Source organism: Panthera pardus, unplaced genomic scaffold (genome assembly GCF_024362965.1).
Source record: "Panthera pardus isolate Hobbes unplaced genomic scaffold, ASM2436296v1 HiC_scaffold_10, whole genome shotgun sequence".
Classification (NCBI taxonomy): Eukaryota; Metazoa; Chordata; class Mammalia; order Carnivora; family Felidae; genus Panthera; species Panthera pardus.
Window position 1 is genome coordinate 104,189,667 of NW_026526655.1, and position 18,742 is coordinate 104,208,408.

The window sequence follows — 18,742 nt, forward strand, 5'->3', positions numbered from 1 at the left end:
CTCAAGAATTCAGCACACCTTGCCTGGTCCACTGACCACATCCTGGATTACAAAGGCTGCTTCCGTGGACAGTAACAAAAATACCAGTGCATATAGGAAAGAAAAACACGGAACTGCCTCTAAGAGACCGAATAACCAGTAAGCAGATTGAATTGTTCACTTATATAACAGGTTGTTTAGAAGGCCAAATAGTCAGCAAGGACGCAGAGATATACAGCCTTAACTTAAAAGGTAAAATCACCAGTTCATTCAGAAAAAAAATCACCACTGCTGCCCCTGATTTGTTGAGAATTCTGTTCTCCTGCTTCAGATTGCTGTGGAGTAGCTGGTGTGTTCAAGGTGAGTCGCTCCACTTGGGATCTCATGCTAATCAGGTAGACTATCTCACAAAGGCGTCTTCTCACTAAGTCAAGTGACCCATGTGGCCTGGCTTTAAGTTCATAAAGGACAACGGGTCATAAGGACGTATTATTGCTACTGATGGGATAAAAGGATATTAGAAAGAAGTGTATGACATCAGGAGAAGAATGAGGCAAATATTAAGACTGTGTGCTTTTGATCTATCATCCAGCTTCTGGAGTGACATTTTTTATATTTGAAAGACCTAATGTCTAATGCTACATAATTAGAGTCAAAATAACAGACTGCTGCAGTCCACAATTCCATATAACAACGTCAGGCCTAGGCCTAATCTTATCATTTCCACCTGTCATGCTTATCAGGAGGAAAATATACAGCTTTACAGCAATTAATGTGGCGAAGAACTGAAACACAGTTACTGGAGAATACAAAATGTTTTTTTTGCGAACGTATGTGCTCTTTCTAGAGGTCTTGGGGGATTAATAATTTGCACTAGGTAAAAATATATGTCCATTTTAGACTACTGAGCCTGAAAAGAAAAGGCAAACACAGTATTTCATAAAGGAAATATATTTCTCTTTTGTCTGTTTTTCTCAAATCCTAAAAACTGAAAATACAAATTCTGGCTGTAAGAGAGACGGGAGCGTTGTGGATAAGCAGCCCCGAACCGGCACGTGGCTCGTGACCCGAGATAAGGTACTGACACCACCTTATGGTGACCAACTGTTGTAAATTCCTGCCCTGGGATGGCATCAGGTCACAGACATTGCATAGCCTATTGAGCCCAGGAAGAATGAAAATCTCTGATTAACAATAAACGTAAAGTCGTACACTGTGCTGTACACATAAGCAGTTTATCAAAAAGCTACTGTGGGCTTGCTTTAAAGAAAGCATTGAAATGACTCGCTTAGCCAAGGCACGGCTAGTACCTTCTGCCACAAGGCTTTTTAGATTAATATTATCAGCCCTAAACTGAGCACATTTCATTTCCTAGACATTCTCATGATTTTAATTTTTTTCCATCTCTGAACTGAATCACGTGTGTCCTGACCTTTGGTGAAATTAAACACAAACTGTCAAAATTCAATGACAGAGGATAAATTTTGGATTAACTCTACTTTTAAGAAGCGATTGGCTTTGGCTGAGCGTCCCCTTAGGTTAGAAGTGACCACAAGACGGGCTTGCCTGTCTGCCAACCTGGATGCTGGCAGGTGGTCACAAATGGCAACAGTACAGAGTGAAGTGGAGTTTTTTTCCTCCCATATATAAAAACTGGAAACTGCCAAAATTCAAGCATGCAGAGGGGGGCAACAGAGGGTAACTAGGGAGGAGGAAAGAAAGAAGAAAGGACCACAAGGACAGGAGAGGAAGGACAGCAGGTCATTCCGCCTCGCAGTGTGTGGGACAAGCATTGGGAGCAGGGCAAGGAACTCTGCTCTGAGAGCCAGCGCCTACGTGTACTCACCGAGTGGAGGAAAGCCCCGAGCGGGGCTCGTATCGCGGCTGCTCTCACAGCTGGTATTGCGGCTGCACCCCTGACTCATGCTGGGTCGAGGGATACGGCTGCTCCGTGCTAGTGTGCAGCATGAGGGGTTTCAGAGAAGGTGAAGAAGTTTAATGAAGACAGAAAAACTCACAAAACGTCAGTTACATTCCGTTAACGTAATCATGACATTGCCCGCGCCGGGGGTTCGTCGTGAGGACTCTCCCCGCTGAGGCCTCACTGACTCGCGTGCTGACAACAGGAGAGGGTCTGTGTAAAAACTCGATTATGCTCAATGCTTCGGAAAGCTGTGGGGTCTTTTATGGAGGTGAAATAACACCTAAATGTAAGAAATGAAAAGAAAGCTTTCCAAAGAACAATCAGGAAATACAAGGTCAAAAGCCTTTCAGAAAATGATCATTTTTTACAGCTTTAGCCAACTTCTCATCAAGATGATAAAAGACCAAAGCCATTTTCATATACGCTCTGTTGTTAGAAAGATAATTTACTTTGGGTTAAAAAGCAGAATAAAGGCTCTGGTCACTGAAATACATGAACTTACCTAATTAAAAGGAAGGGGGCTCATCTTTCTCAGCCTGGGCTTCTTTACAAAGAGAAGTCCTAAGGACTGACACAGCTGGAGAACCTGCCCACTCCAAATAAGTATCTAGATGCTTCTAACATATTTAATTATCTAAACCAGCATAAACAAAGGGTTAGGACTGCTATCCCTTTATTTACTGGTCCCAACATTTAATCCCTGCTTTTTCTATGGGAACCCAAACAGGTTTGCCTGTGGTCCCCTACTCAAGCACTCTTATCTGGCACGCCTTACACACGAGTCGACAGCATGTGAACTACAATCCCAATATTCGTGCCAAAAGATCCCCCCACTGACCTAAGAACAGCCAATTACTGTATGATTATCCACGGATAATTTTATTATACTCCTTCGTTATACTGCAAAAAAATCATCTGTGGATAATGGATTAACAATGACTGTATTGTCATGTTATAAAATGCTGAGAAGACAGAGTCACATGAGTAACTGAAGGTCTAACATAACTGGGCGGTAAAGCTCAGAGAAGACCATGATGTTTTTGGGTTTTGATTTAATTGGAGGAACAAAGACACAACTGGCAAAATACTCAGAAATGATCCTGCACATACTGAATGTGGGACAATAAATATGTCCACCTTGAGTGGATCTACAATCCTGGGCTGGGCAGAAACGTCTTCCCGAAAACTTTGGAAAAAAGAAACTTGATTCACTGATGTAAAAGCAGCCATGTTTATTATATGGTAATGAGTATAGCCTATGATTTCAGAGCCAAGGGGGATTTACTACATGAGCAAACTGGAACAAGAACGTCTTACAAACCAGAATCCTTAAATTCCTTGACAAAGGATAACACGGAAGTGAGAAACCAAACCAGCTCCCCACTGTGGTCTCTGTTCAGTGCTAGAGTTGAATCAGACCCTACAGTTCTGTGACAGACGTCCCAATGCTTGGTCTGCACTGGCAAGCAAGGAAAAACCCAAGCGCAGGAATGCAATCTGAGCAAATCCATCAAGACGGGCCTCATGTGGGACTCGCCAGTGCTTCCTACATTCTCCTTCATTTTGCCACAGTGACGTGGAGGCACTCAAAGTGGCGGTGACTATTTGATCAACAGATTCTTCCTGATAATTCTAAACCAGCTCCTGTGATGAAGGCAAAGGCACATGGCCTGAATGTTAAAAGCCTCAAAAAACGAGGGAGCACCCACTGATACCAACACATGGGAAGTCGCCTAGAACCTATGAAGAAATGTTGCTTATCCCTAAGAGGATCAATACCACATCCAATTTGTGAAATGACCTCCCTGGTCCAGCCACTTTGCCTCTCCTGCCTCAGCTGCCCCCCTAGGAATGTTGGAAGAAAGAACCCAATCAATTAAATGAGAAGGGTACTGTGACATAAGGTACCTACATGAGCACCTCCGAGTTCCTTGCTGAAAGGCATAACGAAAATCTTATCTTATCCCACCACCCACTCTAAAACAAATAATCAAAAACAATAAAAACAGTCCTGATGGTGTTTCACACATGCACACACTTAAGTTGAGCATTTTCTTATGGTTCTTGACTGATTACTTGTTACTCTGCTTCCACTCCCTTCCTTCAATTAATGCACATGCTAGAACAATGGGAAATCCCTGCTCTCTCCCAGGCTGAGCCTGCTTTGGGAAGGCAAAAAAGAGCATGAAAAGGGATAAGCAGACATGCTCAGAAACAACAATCTGCATAATTCTTAACAAGGTTTACCCTCTTACTATTTCAGCCAGAGAAAGTTTAGTCACCCATTCGTGCTGACTGGCTTCTTCAACATAGGGTAGTAGTAACATATATAGACAGAATTCTGTTTACAATTTTCTAAACATCTGCCCACAGTTGCCCCATGCGTCATTAAGGGGTATCAGTGATGACAGCAATAGTTCAAATGTTGGGTAATTTAAAACACGAGAGGAATAACGCCTACTTCTAATACCATTTCCAAAGACCACTCTACACGGAGGATTTTAAGAAGTATATCCATAAATGATTTTTATAAAGCCAATTAACTAGGTGGTCAAAGCTAAAAAACAACATACCAAATTAACCTCATCAGGGAGTGCCAAAACTGTTCTCTGGGAGAATACGTGATGTGAAGGCGTAACAGAAGAGGGAGAGACGATGAAGAGACGCTTGCTGTGTGACTTTCTGGAAGCAGTATTCTTAGGTGATTCTGTGGTGCTGTGCTTACAGGAAAGGCCGGGAAGCCTTGAAAACCCATTTGATGGGCTTTCATTTCTTAAGAGACACTATACTTCTGTAGAGTTTTAAGGGAATCCTGACTTCTGCCCTTTAAGGCAGAGATGAGTCCTACCAGAACTCCCATCAAAAGCAAAAGTCCAAGAGGAATAATGAGAACTACCCTGAAGTACGTCTATAGTCTGTTATTTTCATGTTTTGGTCTTGCACACAGGAGTCTAATTTAACAGGGGACACTGACACCTGTAAATTTTTGTTTTCAAAATATTTTTAACCAGAAAATCTGAAAACATTTTAAATGTATATCCACAGGATGTAAGCTACCAATAATCAAAAGTTTTTATTGCCTTCTCAAGACATGAGTGGAAGGAAACTAAGCTTCCAAAATATAATTGCTATAGATATTACCTATTTGTACGACTTTATTATTAAAAAAATTTTTTTAACATTTATTTATTTTTGAGACAATGCGAGAGACAGAGTACAAGGAGCGGAGGGGCAGACAGAGGGAGACACAGAATCTGAAGCAGGCTCCAGGCTCTGAGCTGTCAGCACAGAGCCCAACATGGGGCTCAAGCTCACGAACTGTGACATCATGACCTGAGCCGAAGTCAGACACTTAACCGACTGAGCCACTCAGGCACTCCATTGTACAACTTTATTATCCATCAAAAACGGAGTAAAACTCCAAAATGAAACAATTTATAATCTATTCTATTTGGCTGAACAGTTTGTGAAGGAATAAATTGCCAAGAAAAAAGAGAGCAGCAGGGTTTTATTCTGTTTCTTGTTTATATAACAGGAATTACATCCTGTTTTGCTTAAGAAACCTTACATGCTGAAGAAGAAGAAATTTGATGTCATTTTTACCACAGATGAAGCATAGCTGAACCAAACATAATTTGTAGATAATTTGTAGAATTAATTCTCAGTGCAAATTCCAAGCCTAGTTTAGCAATGATTAAAACTATTAGTTGGTTTGGGCACAAAAGGAAATACTCTTAAAAGATGCTTACCCTTTTTCTCTAAGTATTTCCATTTAAAGTTGCTATACAATGAACCAAATGTTTATAGACACATAGGCATACGCCCACTACTGACTAAATGATCACAACAGTGGACAATCTACTGCTAAAGATACTAATATATGCGACACCCTATAAAATGGAATCTCTCAGCAGTACTATAGGAAGAAGTGGAAAGATTTACTCATTTATCTACTTTTGTATCTATGTATGTTCTCACCATGAACAGAAATTTAAATAAAATACCTTTTTAAGTCAGAATGACATATATGACCTCTAAGCTTTACACATAACTATTCCCCCTTAATGGGCATCAAGGTGAGAACTTTCTTCAAAATATTGTTTCAAAAAAGAACTCTTCAGAAGAAAATAGGTTCCTATTCAGTTTTTACTAATGGATGATGTTTCACAGTACCTCTTGTAAATGCTTATTAAGTGTTGTCTTTTCAACTATCCCTAACACAAAACTCATAGTTAAAACCATGAAATACCAGGTCCTAGAGTTATGTCAGACAACCTAGGGTGGTTTCTTTCCCAATTTCAGGAAGAAGGTAAAAATGGCACCTTTAATAATAGGAAAAGTAAAATCCCGAAAAAGAAAATAATTTTTAAAAGAATGAAACTACTCTGGATTGCCAAGAGACATTCTATACATTTAATTAACTACTGAAAAAGGACAGCCAAAACCTCACCACCAGATATGAAATCAAATGCATTTTCCAAACAAAACTAGATCCAAACATACATGTTACAGCCTCAAATCTGAAATTTAGACATTCCAGTCATGATATTTTCTCTGGTTGTATCCATATAACTTCTAATCACCGGATCCAAATAATTTGTCAGCTCAGGGACCATGCTATGTAACACCCAACAGAAAGCTGAGATCATGTACAATTAACAAAACCACTGTTTGAATACGTTTCAAATTTGCTTTGGAAATGTTAGTCAAACCAACTCCTACCCATTCCACTTCTTAAATATGTGCCCCTGCCTTCTTGTAGCTCAGGCGGCCTGTAAGGACTTTCATGAGCTGGACCCTCCCAGCCCACCTGCCCTCCTCTTGCACTCACCCTGACCAACTCCCTTTGCTGTAGCCAAATGAACGACCTGTGCCTCTCACAGCCCATTATGCTCCCTCCCATCTCACTGTTCCGGCACACGCTACTGTCTGCCCTAGAACACCCTTCTCATCATCTCTGTCCCCCGCCTAATCTTACCTTACTCACCATCAAAATGACCTATTCTAGGAAGCCTCTCCTAGCAGGCAATCTGGGAGAAGTGGGGCAGACAAGGGCACTCCGTTTCTGTGGTCCCAGAGCGGGGCAGACAAGACACTCTGTTTCTGTGGCCCCAGAACACTATGTCACAGTATCTACTGTACTGTCTCTCACGTTTCCACCCTTAGGACCACAAGTTCTTCGAAGTCAGAAGCTACATCTATTTTATCTTCTGATCCTAAGGTGTAATAACGTGCCTGGTGCATCACAGGAAACGTTCACGTGAAAGTTGCTGATGAGATAAATAAATGAGAACAAGAAGCCAACAGGACTTAAGAATACAGCAGTACTCTGATTTCACATTAATAGATTTTTATCCTTAGAAAGCAGGTAGAAATATAAGAAAGACTATGAACATAGATTTCTCATAATATATTACAAAAGACTTCTTAGTACTAAACAGGGAGTGTATAATTTAGATTTGAATAGAATAACAGGTCTCTAAGCTGCTGAGAGTAATTCACGTAATTCTACTCATTGTCACAGAGAAACTAAATACCGTAACACGAAAGTATCATATATTTGACTTTAATTTATTCCTAGGTTTCATGTTCGAACAATACTATGTCAAAAGTAACTACTCATGTTCTTTTGACCTTAAGTTCCACCAAACAGGTTAGAGAAGATCAAAATCAAAATAAATGTGGACCCTACAAATTGCTTTGGAAAACATACACAGATTAATGGAGACTTAGTGCTAATCCATGAAAAAAAGGATGAAAAGCAACAATGCTGCTAACTGTGAAGAGAACAATCCTGCCCACTCCCCCAGTTCTAACATTCTGTGAGAGCTCTCAGGTACAAAAGCCCAGAGGGATGTAATTCTTTCCCATCAATCTGAATGGTGAGGCCCATGTATTTTTTAGTTGTAACTCAAATTTGAACAGGCCATAATCTGTAAAAAGCACAAATCAGAATGTCTTTTTAATACAGGCAAAGTGACACCCCCAGTTCAAAAGTAAATCTCTACTTCCAACATTAGACAAAGCCATTAGATTATAATAAAAATTACCACCAAGTTAGGAATGATATTTCAAGGTCTTTGAGGATCCTTACCTAATCCTATCCGGTTTGGACTGGTTTCTCGGCTACATCCCTGACTCCTGGGGATCTTGCTTCGTTTCTCTGAAGAGGGAGTCACAGGCGGGCCTCTTGAGGAACCCCCGGCAAGGCCACCATAACTACTTCCCAACAATTTTCCTGGGGAACTTGACCGGCTGCCAGCTAAAAATGAAACAAAACAAAACTGAAAAATGGATGTAAATCAGGGAATACAACTATAATATTACAATTTCAGAAGTCAGCTTACACATTAATTTGGATCAAATACTACGAATTTCATATAAAAATGGCTTTCTTGTGGGTAGTACTGATTTTTTTTTTTTTTAAATACAGGAGCATAAAAGAGCTTCAAATAACATAAGAGAATGTATCCACAAAGAAGAATTACTGGCGGAGTTCTACGAAAATGACAGCAAGATTTCTGATTCAAAACAGTGGACTAAGTATAAACAGCTCCCCGTTCCACAGCAAATTTCTACAAACAATCACAAAGGTGTTTACTGTTTTGCTTTTTTATTCTGTAAGAGTTGATATGCTGAAAATTTTAAGTATAATTGCGAGAATTACAATAGAAACTTCCTAAACATTAATGGAAGAAAACAGACCCAAGAACACCCCACTAACTTAATAAATGGAAGAAAACAGGGCATGAAGAAGAGGCAACTAAAAAAAAAAAAATAAATAAAAATCACAAATAAAATGGTAGGAATAAACTCAAGCATGTCAGTAATCATAATAAATGTGGCTGGACTAAATTAATCTCTTAAAATAACAGCGATTCTTGGATTGGTTTAAAAAATAAAATGAAATTCAACTACATACTGTTAGTAAGAAAGAAACAACATACCTAATACAAAACAACAAAACAGAATAAGACAGCATTAAAAAAGGACAAAGGATATTTCATATTGATAAAAGAATAACTGTCCATAAAGATATAATTGTCATAAACCCTTATGTTCCAAATAACATAGCTTTGAAATATAAAACATAAAACTGACAAAAATATAGGGAGAAATTAAGAAGACCATGATTATTAATGTACCTCTAAGAAAGATACTAACTACTGAACCTAGTAACTAATAAAAACCTTTAAAGGAACACAACCTGGAAATTAAACACACACACACTCCATCATTCAAATGAATCACTAAGGTGACGAATCATAAAATTAGGACTTTATAATGACTTAGCTACAATTTAAAGTGAAATTCATTATAAAAATCACCAGTACACATCACCACGAAGAACCTGTCTTAGGACTTAATAATCTTGCCCATAAACTTTGAGCACACAAATGAATTATTAAACTGTGTAAAAAGAGAAAAATCCATTTTAAACACTAGAATTTGAACATAACAGAAAAAAATGCAGAAAGATTAAAGCTCATAATAGGGAGAGAAATTAACATTGTGCAAGGAACATGGGGTGAGGGAAAACACTAAAAAAAAAAAAAAAAAAGCAAGAAGAGAAACGGCTTACCACCAGCAGGATTAGCAGATCTGGATCCTTGATTATGAGAGCAGACCAAAGGACAGGCAAAAAGTGGATTAAAAGACAATAGCACAATACAGAAGGTCAGCATGCAACACAACACAAATGTCTTTGTTCACAAACATGTTAACAAATTAGCTATTTCTTCTAGGTCTCTTTCCTTTTTGTCCACTTTTGTACTTATGTTGATTTTACTCATATCATACTCTATTGGCACTGACTTCAGGTCTGTCCATGTAACATTTAGGAACCTACGTGTGTCAGGTGCAGGAGATGCAGAGAAGACAAGTGTCTTGCCCTCCAGAAGCACATCTATATTCTCTAGTTTTGAGCAACCGAGAGAAGTGACCGCATCCTACTCGTTTATGTGTTACTGCCGCCTTAAGTGGTGCTGCTTACTACCTAGGAAGTGCTCAATAAACTTCAATGAATTCAAAGAAACTGCTATTAACTAGTTTCACCTGAATGTCCTATGCCAAATCCTCAAATATTAAAACATTAATTTTCACATATTTAAGTCCTCAAATATTTAAAATATGCTTGTTAACTCTTAAGGGCCCTAAATCTAATGTTAACGAAATCTACTTAGTACCCTACTGGCACTATGAATGCTAAGTATACCTACATTTGTAAAACATATAAATATGCTCATATTTACTTTGTATTAAAATAACTGTTTAAAAAATACTTAATTTATATGACTAAGCTTGAGGTCCAGCCTTGATCATTTGCTGGTGTTGTCTCCCTTCCTAGGAGGGGAATTTGGTGAGTAAAATGAAACTGAAGACTTTTAAAGTGGAGCCCCAAGACAGAGTGCAGTATTTCTATAAGACTGAGGAACAGAAGCTCTAATCATCGAGACTATAGAAAATTCCTCTGCAAGAACGTCATCTTCACCACCTGCTAAGCAGAGGAGCCAGGCTAGGGGCAGGAATCCCTGCAGAGGCCAATGGCAATAAATAGCAGACACCGAGAACTGTAAAGTACTATCCAACCTCACTCCAAGAAAGGAAATAACACTTCACAGCTAAAGAACATTTTTTATTAAATTCAATCTTAACATACTATCTCAATATGGAGTCTTGAGTATCTTTTGTCAAGAAAAATTTCTCTGCAAGAAGACCTGACTCATGACCAGAGTATCAGATCCATCTGTGACTCCAGGCATCGCTAGCGTTCAAGAGAATAACCAGAGCCTGGATATTGTTCCCAAGGTAGAAGCTGCTGGGCCACAGCTGTACAATCCATGTCGTGTTGTATGTTGTGATACGCTAGACGCGTGGGCTTCTGCTTCAGACAATCCTGGCAGGAATGTATGACTGACATTCTACTTTTCTTTCCAGAAAGGAGATACGCTTGTTTAACACGAGGCCTGGAGTTACCAGAGGGACATGGGAGTATTCACAAGGAGCCCAGAAAGACATTCTAAATACTAAGGAGAACCTAAGGTTTGGCCACAGATGGACTATGCTTGACACAAACCAGACAGCTCCTCGGGCCATGAAGGAAGCAGACACACATCTACTAGAGAGTGCTGTGCTGAGGGCCTGTGTGCAGCTCCCGGGGAAGGAGAGCCTTTCTCGGCCACACTCATCCTGCCCAGGAGAACTCGGACCCCCAGCACTACTCTACACGCGCACAGAGGGAGTGGGAGACTCAAAAGCCAAGTGTGGCTGGGGAGTGAGACACCAGGGTGGTTCCTAAGAGTGATCTGAATACATTCCTTCCATCTACCGCTGCTTTCATGGCTGATGCTAGCAAGCCAAGTGACTCGACACGTACAGACACGCAGTAACGGAAGCGAGGGTAGCTGGGCAAAGCGGGGCCTACGCTGGCAGGAAGAGAGGAGCAGGCTGCAAATGTTAGAACAGAGGGTTAAAGGGGACAGCTGTTAACGGATTTGCTTATTACCACTCGAAAGAGAACTCCACATTAAAATAATCCCCAGGTACTGCTCTTAAATTATATCAGAGGGAGTCCTTATCGACAGGAAAATGGGTCATAGCCCAGATTTATCTCAATTTGAGATGCTTGAGGAAAGGCAGAGAAACCACATTTTAATCATTAATGCTTAATAATACAAAATTTAAATCACCTGGCAAGGAGACAAAAGTACACTTGAATACTCCATTTTGTGAGCTTACTCAACGAACATCAAGACTACTCACGGTATCTTACAGCCACACAGATGTGGTTTTCTCCTGAAGTACTGAAAATATTATAAATCTTTCAACTGTAGAGTGAGCTGATTGAACAAAACTGACACAACAGAGAGTATAAAATATACTTCTTACGCTGGGACTGTGAAACCACTTTGGCGCGACTGCGGCCTCGATTATCAGGTGTGGTGGCGACACTGGTGGCACTCCCGGAGCTCTGCCGTCTCGTGCGGATCCGACCTGGAGGATGTGCAGCAAAAACGGGGTTTCCATAATGTTTTTCTATTCAAGAACGCAACCCACACCACGAACAAGAGGCACCGACGGGGCCACCTACAGGGGGCACGGGTCTTTCTCACGAGCAGTCCTCACCCATTGCCTTGTGTGCACGCCCGTGTATTTGACCGGCACCCACAAGTTCTACAGATATGTTAGTTACTCCTGAGAGTAAGTCATGAACCCGGAAGGTGCTTCTGTTTTTGTTATTCTAGCATATTATATTTTCAGATGAGATGACAGTTATTTGAGGATCTTTCCCCCAATTTTTTACACATGACATTTTCTAGTTTATCATCTACAAACCTGTCAAATTTCCAAAAGCAGAAAATATGAGCAGTCATCATAAGAAAAATACTACAGAAAAAAGAATAAATGCAAACACACACACACACCAAAAAACCCTTAAAACTCAGCAAGCAACAAAAGCTACAGTACCCTGGAGAATAAATAGGTTTTGACAGGTAGCAATAAACTTCTATTTTAAAGCATGTATGCCAACAAGTTTCTAGGCTGCAAAAGATGAAGAAGGCAGAATCAATATTAGGAGTACCTAGAGAAACAACCACCTAAAAATAACGCAATGTCATAGGCAGTTATGAAAAAAATTTGCTATTGTAAGTAAAGCAATCTGTTAATTCCCACTATTAAACCATGAAACCATAAAAACAAAAATGAATTCAGAAATGCAAAATCATTGATGATCAGACTAGTATGATTAGAGATTAAACTTTTTGAAATTCAGGGTTTCTTTGGTTTCAGAGGAGACAGAAAATGTCTCTCCTGGCGTAATTCAATCAGAACGGCAGTCTGACTATTAAAATATGGAGAACAGAGGGTTGCTGGAGGGACTGTGGGAGAGAGTATGGGCTCCATGGGTAAGGGGCATTAAGGAAACTACTCCTGAAATCATCATTGCACTATATGCTTGTATGTAAATTAAAAGAAATAATAAAATAAACATAAATAAAAAAAAAGAACAGCAGTCTGATACGGAAAACATAAACCAATGGAACTCACGTTGGCATCTTACATTGTTCAAAACCACTTCTACCTCATCATCGGAGAAAGCTTGCAGAACAGTAATCCAGAAAAACAAACCCTAAGGCTTGAACAAGGTTCAAGAAGGGAGGGGAGGAGCAATAAAAATACTACATTAAGAAAAAAAAATTGAAACTAGAAGGAATCCATGGCTTTTAACAGCAGTTTAAGTAAAAACACACAAATTCTAGAAACTGTACTAACAGCTATTAGATGGTATTATATTAAGAGCTGTATGTATGTGAACTCGGAATCCTCATAAGAACATATCATTATTCCCATTTTACAGATGAGGAAACCGAGAAATGGGGATTAATTAATTTGCCTAAGGTCACACCACTAGTTTGGCTACCTATGCCTGCCTGGCCAACTGGCTGGCCAACCTGAGTGAGAAAGTAACCACACTGAATCAAGGTGGTCACCAAGGCAAAGTCAACATGAAAACCAACTGAATCTCACTTCCTATTTCAAATTTACTACAAAATATTTAGGTCACAAAAACATATTTTAAGTGAACATCCATACCCATTCAGCTTAAAACACAGAAATCTTTGCTAGTGTCCGTGTACCCCCTACCTTCTTCCAACATTTGGTAACCTGATCCTAAACCTAGCATTCATCATCCTCTAGCATTTCTTTAAACTTTTAATACATTTAGTTGCATAACCAAGCAACAGATGGCATCATTTTATATATTAAAATGCTTTTAATTATATCATAAGGTATGTATGTTTCTAAAACTTACTGTTTCGCTTAACATTTTATTTGTGAGGTCACTTATGGAATTGATTCTTCTGTAGGAGGTACAGGAAAGATCCACTTTTTTTTTTCCATATTACTAACCAGTGTCCAAATGAACTTTCTTACCCCCTTTCTTACTGACCTACAAAGCTGTCTTTGTCATTTGCCAAGTACTTAAAATACACGTGTGGACTTGTTTCTCAATTCTCTAGTCTGTCCCGTTGATGTGCGTGTCTAAACCAGTAAACATCACAATGTTAGTATTAGCTTTAAAAAAAAAAAAAAATCTTGCTAATTGGCAGAGAAAATCAACCCACTTTTTCCTAAGGCCCTTTGCTCTCTTCCAAGTGCTTATAAAGATACAGGTTAAAATGGCCTCTGTTGAAATCTTAACTGGCATTATGTGGAATGCAAGGTTAATTTGGGGAGGAAAGGAGACAGCTTTATGATACTGATATTTCTATGTTTTTTTTTCCTTTACTTATTTCACTTTAAAGTCTTCCTCAATTTTTACAGACTTATTCAAAGGTGCCTTATTTTGATGACACATAAATATGTTATTAAATTATATTTTCTAACTCCTTGACAAATATGAATTAATCTTTGTATTTTGATCTTAATTCTGGGAACCCTGCTAAACTTGTGTTAATTCTACTAACTTGTACATAGATCATTTGGGGTTATCTAAATAGAACACCATCTACAAATAAGACTTCAGTTTTTTTCCCTTAAAACTCTACCCCTTCATTTCTCTGCCTTTATCCTGCTGTCTTAGGACATGTAGTCCACGCCCACATGGGTAGGATTTGTTCCTTTAAGCCACATTAAAAAAAAAAAAATCTGGAATTTCACAAGAAGTATGGTATTTCAACATGCTAAGAAAACTCCTTTCTATTTAATTGCTAAGAATTTGCCAAAATGTTTGTAATTTTTTTTTTTTTTGATGCTTTCCCTGCATCTTCTGAGATAAAAGGATTCTCCTAAATGTGCTGAGCTCCATCAGGAAGTTTCTAAGCTCTGAAACCTGAGCTAAACCCCCACACTCACGATGTACACACTCACATACACAAGATGTCTTGACTGTACCTTCTCTGGTTTATTACTAAAGGCTGCATTAAATGAGTGAAGAAGTATTCCCACTTTTTCTTCTCAGAATTTATGGAAGACTGTGATTCTCCAATGCCTCATACAATTTGCATTTCTTTATCCTGTCAAGTGAATGTTTAATTCCTATTTAACTTGTACTCTTATCTTTATTATTTCCTTCCTACTCTCCTTTGGGTTTATTCTATTCTTTTTCTAACAAATTGGAAAGAAACTCCTAAATCAGTCTCTCTTCGAATATAACCTTAAGGCTATGAATATTCCTCCAAGTACTGCTTTTGCTTCATTCCGTAAGGACTGATATAGTTCAACATAATATGTTGCTTTAAAAAAACACATTACTAGATCTTATTTGCTAATGCTTTGCTTTGGAAAAATAAGTTGGATCCATATTTCACATTCACACTTTACACTAAGAAAAACAGCAAATGAACCTGAGATTAAAATGTAAAACATGAAACCATAAAAGTTCTAAAAGAAAACATGGGAGAAATCCTTTGTGATTTGCAGTGGAAAAGTCCATTCTAGCTATGAAAGCCATTAGAATCAAAGATAGGTAAATCTGACTACTTATTTTGTAAAACCTCAACATGACAAGAAGAAAATGATGAGCAAGTTAAATTGGGAAAAATTATTTGCAATTCATATTACAAAGGGTTAATTTCTTTAACGTATAAAAAGTTGTAAGACGTCCACCAACCAGTAGTGTGCTGGTAAATGTGTAACAATTGGCTGTGGGAGAGGATTCCTCACTGATTTGTGTTTTCCAATTTCCCTGATGTCAATATTCCCAGGCCAAGTTCAGGCTACTGACATGAAATCAACCAGATTACAAAATGCCTGAAAATTTAACAATTAGCTGTCATGAACAAGTTCAAGACAGCTCCAGCACACCACTGGCACAACCCAATATAGAATGGACAAAGTCTAGGAACAGACAGTTAACAGGCAATAGAAATGGCTCTTAAGTGTATGAAATATTGTTCAGGCTCACTCGTAAGAAAACAAAATTAAAATGACACTGAGAATGCCATTTATCGCCTATCAGACTGGCAAAAATCTAAGGATATGCTAATATTCTGGTGTGTAAAAATAGAGGCACTCTCCTTCATTGAGGAGTGGAAATTAATGTGGCCCCTACAGAAAACTACTTGGCAATATCTGTCACAATTACAAATGCATGTGCTTCCTAATCCAGTAATTCCACTTTTGGCAAATAATCCTATCAAATATGCTTGCAAACATGCAAAAGGATGTATATAAAAGTTTATTCATGGCAATGTTACTTGTAATAGCAAGTATTACTGGAGGTAACTCCAATGTCAGTCAATAGGTAACTGGCTATTAGGTAACTGGCAATAGGTAACTGGCAGAATGCAGTACAGTGGTAATCAAGAATGACGAGGTCCTCTCTAATATGTAAAGTCCTCTCTAATATGAAGATACATAAATGAAAATGCAGAATAGTAAATATGCTACCTTTCTTGTTTTAAAAGGAGAAAATACGATTTTTGTATTGCTTCTATATGCAAAGAAACTCAACAAAAATGAAACTACAAGTTGTAAGACTAGAGTTGAAGGGAAAGACGTGATAACTAGGCAAATGAAAGGATGGGAGGGAGACTTTTAACTGTGTACCTCTTGCTATTTTCTGGGTTTTGAACCACATAAATGTATTACCTATTAGAAATTTATATTTTTACATATCGCTCACTCCAAAGGAGAATTTGCAAATGTTTTCTTTATATATTTGTAGGCTATTTTTATTAGGCCCATAAAAACAGGATAATTACATCTTTGCCACTTACTCATTTTTTATTACATAGCAATCCACCTTTGTAAAGGTTTTGCTTTATTTTCTGTTATTAATAGATCAACAGCTTTCTTTTACGTATTTCTTATTCTTTGTCTTTTACTCTATCTGCAGCCTTGTATTTTAGATTTGTCCCTTTAATTATCACATAGCTGGATCTTTAAAAACAATCAAGTTGGGATGGCTGAGTGGCTCAGTCGGTTAAGCATCTGACTTCAGCTCATGTCATGATCTTGTGGTCCGTGAGTTCGAGCCCCGCGTCGGGCTCTGTGCTGACAGCTCAGAGCCTGGAGCCTGCTTCAGATTCTGTGTCTCCCTCTCTGTCTGCCCCTCCCCTGATCATGCTCTGTCTCTCTCTCTTAAAAATAAATAAACATTAAAAAAAATTTTTTTCAAGTGAATAAAATAAAAAAAATCCAGCCTGGGGTGCCTGGGTGGCTCAGTCAGTTAAGCGGCTGACTTTGGTTCAGGTCATGATCTCACAGTTTGTGCGTTTGAGCCCTGCATCAGGCTCTCTGCTGTCAGTGCTGAGCCCACTTCAGATCCTGTCCCCGTTTCTCTCTGCCCCTCCCCTGTCTGCACACACACTCTCTCTCAAAAATAAACATTTAAAACAACAACAACAACAACAACAACAACAACAACTGAGTCTAACAAACCTTCTATTTTAACTGGAAAGTTTAGCTGATCTGAGCTTATTTTTACTATTTTATATGCATGGTTACTTGTTTTGATTTTTCATTTTCCTTTAAGTCTGTTGTTTCCTTCTTTTGCCTTAATTAAAAAAAATTTTTTTTATGTTTATTTAGTTCTGAGAGAGACAGAGTACGAGCTGGGGGAGGGACAGAGAGAGAGGGAGACACAGAATCTGAAACAGGCTCAGCTCAGAGCCTGAGATCACAACCTAAGCTGAAGTCAGACGCTCAACCGACTGAGCCACCCAGGCTCCCCATCTTTTGTCTTAATTTTTTAAGGATATGATTTACTATCTCCTAAGATAATGGTCTCATAGATTAAAATAACATTACTAAAAACACAACTTCAATTAAATCATACTTTTGGGGAGATGGGAGTTTTAAAAGCCGTCCCTTTTCAAATTAAACTTTTTACTTTGAGGCAATTGTAGCCTCACATGCAGCTATAAAATGGAATACAAAAAGAGCCCGTGTGCTCTTGGCCCAGTTTCCCGCCATGGTAGCATCTTGCAAAACTGCGGGGGACAATCAGAAGCAGGACATGGACAGTGACATGCTCCATCCATCTCACCCAGATGTTCCCAGTTTTATTTGTATGTAAACCCTGGCTTTCTTTTGTGGGTAGTCTCTTGGTCCCTCTGGCTGCTTCTATTACCTTCTTCCTCAAGCTGTGGTGTCACCATCTGCCTTGCTTGGGATTTGCTGGGTTATGTGAGTCTATGGTTTAGTGTCTTTCACCGATTCTGAAGAACTCTCAGCTACCACCTCTTCAGATGCCTCTGTCCCGTTCTCTGTTAAATGTCTTTACCGTCTTCCACGTGACTTGATGTCTCTGTCACATTTCACAACTCTCCCCTTCTGCACTGTGCTCTGGACAGCACTTCCTGTCTTGAGTTCAGGAGTTCTCCCTTCATCTACATGGATTCTGCTGCTCAACTTATCCACTGAGTTGTTAGTTTTAACAGTTTACTATATTTTCATTTTCAGAAGACCCAACTGTTCTTCAAAACCTACTTGGTCATTCTTTATAGTCTACAGCTCCTTTTGCTTGTCTTTCCAGATTTTATTTCGTAAAATGAAAGGATTCCTTTTCTTGGAACCTTATAGGAATTCTTTAAGATCCAGATTGAAGTTGAATTCTTCCAAAGAGGATTAATGTTTGCTCCTGCTAGTGTCCTGTGGACACAAGCAATCCACAGCCACTTTAATATCATTTATCTATTTGGGTTTTTCGGATCACAAAGACCACAGTGTAAATTCTGATCAAAAAACTGTGTGAAGGTGTAATTTATGGTTGCAAATTATCAGGGAAGATTACTTTCCCCCCGTACCCAGTATAAAGGTTGAGTTAACTTCCTGGACACCAGTGATGATCAGGTCTTGGGTCTGTCCTTCACCTCCTGTCCTCCCATGTCC

At 38.9% G+C, this 18,742-nt stretch overlaps 1 protein-coding gene and 1 long non-coding RNA gene across 28 annotated transcripts in view; one reads left to right on the plus strand and one right to left on the minus strand.

The window, feature by feature from the left end:
- The window catches only part of CLASP1 (cytoplasmic linker associated protein 1), a 271,145-nt gene that overhangs the window by 74,605 nt on the left and 177,798 nt on the right, over window positions 1-18,742 (minus strand). For 11 of the 27 annotated variants that reach the window (XM_053909812.1, XM_053909829.1, XM_053909803.1 and 8 more), the window contains 4 exons: window positions 11,792-11,896; window positions 9,486-9,512; window positions 7,998-8,165; window positions 1,826-1,933 (listed from right to left, as the gene is read on the minus strand). In XM_053909812.1, coding sequence (XP_053765787.1) covers window positions 1,826-1,933; window positions 7,998-8,165; window positions 9,486-9,512; window positions 11,792-11,896 — 408 coding nt within the window. The remainder of the gene's footprint in view (window positions 1-1,825; window positions 1,934-7,997; window positions 8,166-9,485; window positions 9,513-11,791; window positions 11,897-18,742) is intronic. The other 16 variants (XM_053909860.1, XM_053909828.1, XM_053909856.1 and 13 more) reach the window with 3 other exon arrangements.
- Window positions 8,342-10,564, plus strand: LOC109278781 (uncharacterized). The gene is made up of 2 exons (XR_002085835.2): window positions 8,342-8,496; window positions 10,251-10,564. It is a non-coding gene; the product is annotated as an uncharacterized LOC109278781 (long non-coding RNA).